Here is a 4,265-nt window from a genome sequence, read left to right on the forward strand (position 1 = left end):
TATCCATGTGCATGATGTACAAGAAAAAAAGAAATGGAACCAGACAAGGAGAAAACCAATCGATGAATGGATGAACAAAACATAACACATATACACAATAAAAAAGCTAAATTCATAACCTTTGCAGGAAAACTTAAGGAACTAGAATATTATGTTAAACAAAATAGACTAGATTCTGAAAGACAAATTTTTTATGCTTTCTCACATAGGTTGATTAAAATTTAATTTACTTTCTGTTTTTCTCTCTCTCTTTCTCTCTCTGTGTGTATGTGTTTGTGTGTGTGTGTTTGTGTGTGTGTGTGTGTGTGTGTGTAAGATGTTGACAGTTGTAACATGAAGGTAGAAAATGAGACAATGTGGAGTAGAGAAGTAGAGACAAAGAGGGTATAAAGAGTGGGCAAAGTATTGTGGATGGGGGAGAAATAAGAACAAATCTAATTACATATATTAAGAAAATAATGCATTTAATTGTGTTATTTTATATGAGTATTCTAAAAAAAAGAAATAAAAACAGAAGAGTTGCTTATGCATTGCATCCCAAGTTGATAATCACATTGTAGCCTTAGATTTTTCAAAATTTACTTTAATTAGGGTTCTCTAATGCTTCAACCTCCCTTTTAGCCAACTTCACATCAGGAGTAGGGAATAAGAAAGGTTAATAGTAAGGAGGTGTTTTGGAACTATTTAGAAATAGTTCCTTGGGGCAATTTCAATCTTCATTGTCTGAAGTCCAGTCCACTAGCAAAACACCAAACACAAATGAGCAATTGCAGTTCTCAATCTCCAAACATGAATCAGCAGTAGCAGCTCCATCCAGAAGAAACCACAAAGCTCCACTGATCTGCATAAGTCCTTGGAAGTGGCAAGAAACAGCACAATACACAAGAAGTTCTTTGGTATATTTCTCTCTGTGAAATCATGACGAACGAAGATCAATAAAGAAAGCAAGGAGAACCATTGCAGAAGTGTCAGTTTCTGTCCGTTGGGTTATACTTATACTCTTTCTAAACTTCCTGTGTCCTCTCAAGAGTCTGCTCTAGCAAAATCACATGCCATTTCACCAAATAGCATTCAGAAAAACAACACATTTGTTCTCAGCAAAACATCATCTCATATTGTTTATGCTTCAGCAAAACATCCTCTTATGAAACAGCTTCCAGGAAAACATTTTAAGACAGAAATTCTTACTTCATCACAAAGGACTCAATAATTGACTTTTTTCAACCACTCCAATAAAACTATCCACCAGTGATTATATCAACACATTTCTCTAATTTCTGCATTTTATTCAAGACTATGAGAAACCAGATCTTCAGTATATTCCCTATACTTGCCTTGTATAGTTTTAATAGAGGTGGTTTCACTAGGAAAATCATGCATTATGATTTCTGTATTGTTTTCAATGGTTATACTTTTTAAAAATGGAAAGTCAGAGTCTTCCTTGGTTAAGATTAATATAAATTTTGATGATGTAAAATTAAGAAATGATGGACAATTAATCGCCCTTATAATATTTTAAGATCAACATTAGAGCAATTGCCTGAAATAGGTAAAATCTGTGTTTAGCTTCTAAACATGTGTTTCATTTTTATGTAAAGAATTTTAGGAAATGAGTTTCATTATTGTTATAAAAGAATTGTTTCTTTCCCATCTTTATGATTATCTGTATTCATCTGACATTTATCTATACTGCTTCTTGCATACACTTCCTTTTATTTTTTTAGTCAACATCTCATTTGCCTCAGAACAAACAGAAGGACTTTTTTAAGCTTCTGGTTTCCCCAAATCAAGATACAAGAATGACCTGCTGGGTAGAAGGCACCAATTGCCATGCAAAGTAAGAAGATTGGTGTATTTAGAAAACTCCAACCTGATATAATTACACAGAAAGAGTATGTGGCAAATAACAAGAGAAAGGAGATCACAGTTTGCAAGGCCTTTATGTGGACCAGGGTGCTGTGATCTTGACATCCTTTGCCATAGAATTTCAAATTCTTGAGATGTTTGCTTAGGGAATAGATTAAGAGAAGAACACAGATCAGTGATATGCCAAATGGTACAATGTTTATCAGACTGAAGAGAGGCATACTTTTCACGATTGCTATATCCTTCAGTTTGTTCTTTATGGTCACATTTCTTTCATGAATATTCATCCAAGCAATCTTCTTGACGTTCAGCACCTCAAAATATGCAACCAGAAACAGAATAGATGCCAAGAATATCACAAGAAGAACACTGTCAAGTTTTCTTTTTAGATGAAGAAATAGACAGTTAGAAAAATTGGCTATCTTGAATAAATAAAACATGCTGAGTATGGTCCCAAGCCAAGTGCTAAAATGATTGGTTATAGCCCAGGTAATTCCTGTGAAGGTTCTCATTTGAAAACTGTACATATCTTCAGTAAACACATGTGAATACCAATTCATTAACATTGACAACAACAAACCAATTCTGAAGATGGCAAGGGCAGTTATAACTCGGTCAACTGAGGAGATCTTTCTTCTCTTTATACAGTCGATGAAGTTCACTACTATTATGAAGATATTGGCACATTTTCCTGAGAGTAATTCTGTCATCATTATGGTAGTGACAATCCATTCTACCAAATTCATTGTGTCTGATCAAATGAAAAGGAAAAATGAGAGAAAAAAAAGAAGGGCTAAGTTCACTGATTATGATTCTTCTTTTTCAATATGTAGATGTAATTGTACTTGTCATTAACTAAATGTATACAAGAGTTCTTGCTTCTTTTTAACTCTGTGTTTAGCAGAATAGTAACATGTTGTAATAATACCTGAATGCAACCTCATTTTTATGGAAATTTATATTACCATAATGTGTCCAATTGCATACTTTTGAAAATCTCTGCCATAGACTGGTGTATTTCATTGTTGCTATTGGAAGAATGCTGCATTCCAATTTGCTAGCAGGCAAATAAAGATGAGTTCTATTGCATTGCTTCAAATGTTGTTTTTTTTAAACATTCATTATTTATGATAGTCAAATTTGTAACTAAATTTTTAGAACTCAATACTCGGATCATGTAGAGGGTGTCAGTCATTATATAAAACTTAGCTCATCTAGAATTCTTACCCACTATGGTCTTATATATTTTCGTTCAAGACTCATGAATAAAGAGTCTCAAATTCCCATCTCAAAAGATCTATGGTTTTCTGAAGAGCAACAAAAAGGCCAACATTTCTTAAATACTGCCCTGTAATAAAAAATACTTGTGTATACTTGTGTGTATGTTGATACTTAACAGCTCATAAGAACACAAACATCTTTAAATGCAAATACATACATACATACATACATACATACATACATACATACACACACACAGACATGGACACTTAATGGCTGTAAAGATCATTGTCCTGTGGTCTTCAAAATGTAAAAAGTACGTTTGGGATGGGATGTAGGAGTATAGAGCTCTTTCATTCTCCACTTTAGCTATTCAGCCCATTCTTAATGATTTAAAAACTCTTGTGCAGAGGTTCACAAATGTTATTCTTGAGGCCACATCAGTTTCAAGTATTAATTGATTAGAATGATTTGAAAGTTTTTCATATTTGTATCCAATTCAAGAATTTTCTTTCCATTTTTAAGCTAGAGTGCAAGTCCATCTCACCAGTCAAAATGTCTGAAAGCAAAACCAACCAGATATAATTTCACACTGTGATTCTAGCTGTGAAAAAGTGGAGGGGAGAGACATGAAAGTGTAAGAACAGACTTACATACTCAGACAGCATCATTTAAAAAAAATGTGTGTAATGGCTGGAGGAATAGCTAAGGGCTATAAGTTGAGGATCAAGGACCCACATCAGCCATGCTCAAAATCACCTGTGACCTCACATCCAGCATAGCTGATATACTCTTCTGGCCTAATGCTCTCAGTGGCATTGTTACATTTCATACTCTCATTTTAAATGAACTTATAAAGCTACTCATTGGTGTTTGGATTTATGAATCAACAAGAAAGGGATCTTACAATTTTCTACTGAGAAATATAACTAATTTACACTTTGTTCTAATTTAGAATATTTCTCTAATATCTCAGGCAATTAATAAAGATTAAAATAAAGGTTATTCTACATCAAATGCACTAAACCCACTACTTTAACTGGTAGACCAGTTTACATGTTTCTTAATGCCTCTGAATAATCACACTGCTCCAATGAGCCCATGTAGGTTACTAGGTTCAGAATCATTAATTCTCTCTCTCTCTCTCTCTCTCTCTCTCTCTCTCTCTCTCTCTCTCT

General features: G+C 33.7%; 1 protein-coding gene across 1 annotated transcript; it reads right to left on the reverse strand.

Annotated features, from left to right (window-relative positions):
• Positions 1–1,724: 1,724 nt before the first annotated feature.
• On the reverse strand, positions 1,725–2,612 carry LOC114632533 (taste receptor type 2 member 120-like). The gene has a single exon (XM_028781077.1). The coding sequence runs from the start codon at positions 2,610–2,612 to the stop codon at positions 1,725–1,727; it is 888 nt and encodes a 295-aa protein (XP_028636910.1).
• Positions 2,613–4,265: the final 1,653 nt, after the last annotated feature.

The sequence above is a fragment of the Grammomys surdaster genome, unplaced genomic scaffold, assembly GCF_004785775.1.
Source record: "Grammomys surdaster isolate TR1022 unplaced genomic scaffold, NIH_TR_1.0 373, whole genome shotgun sequence".
Taxonomy (NCBI): Eukaryota; Metazoa; Chordata; class Mammalia; order Rodentia; family Muridae; genus Grammomys; species Grammomys surdaster.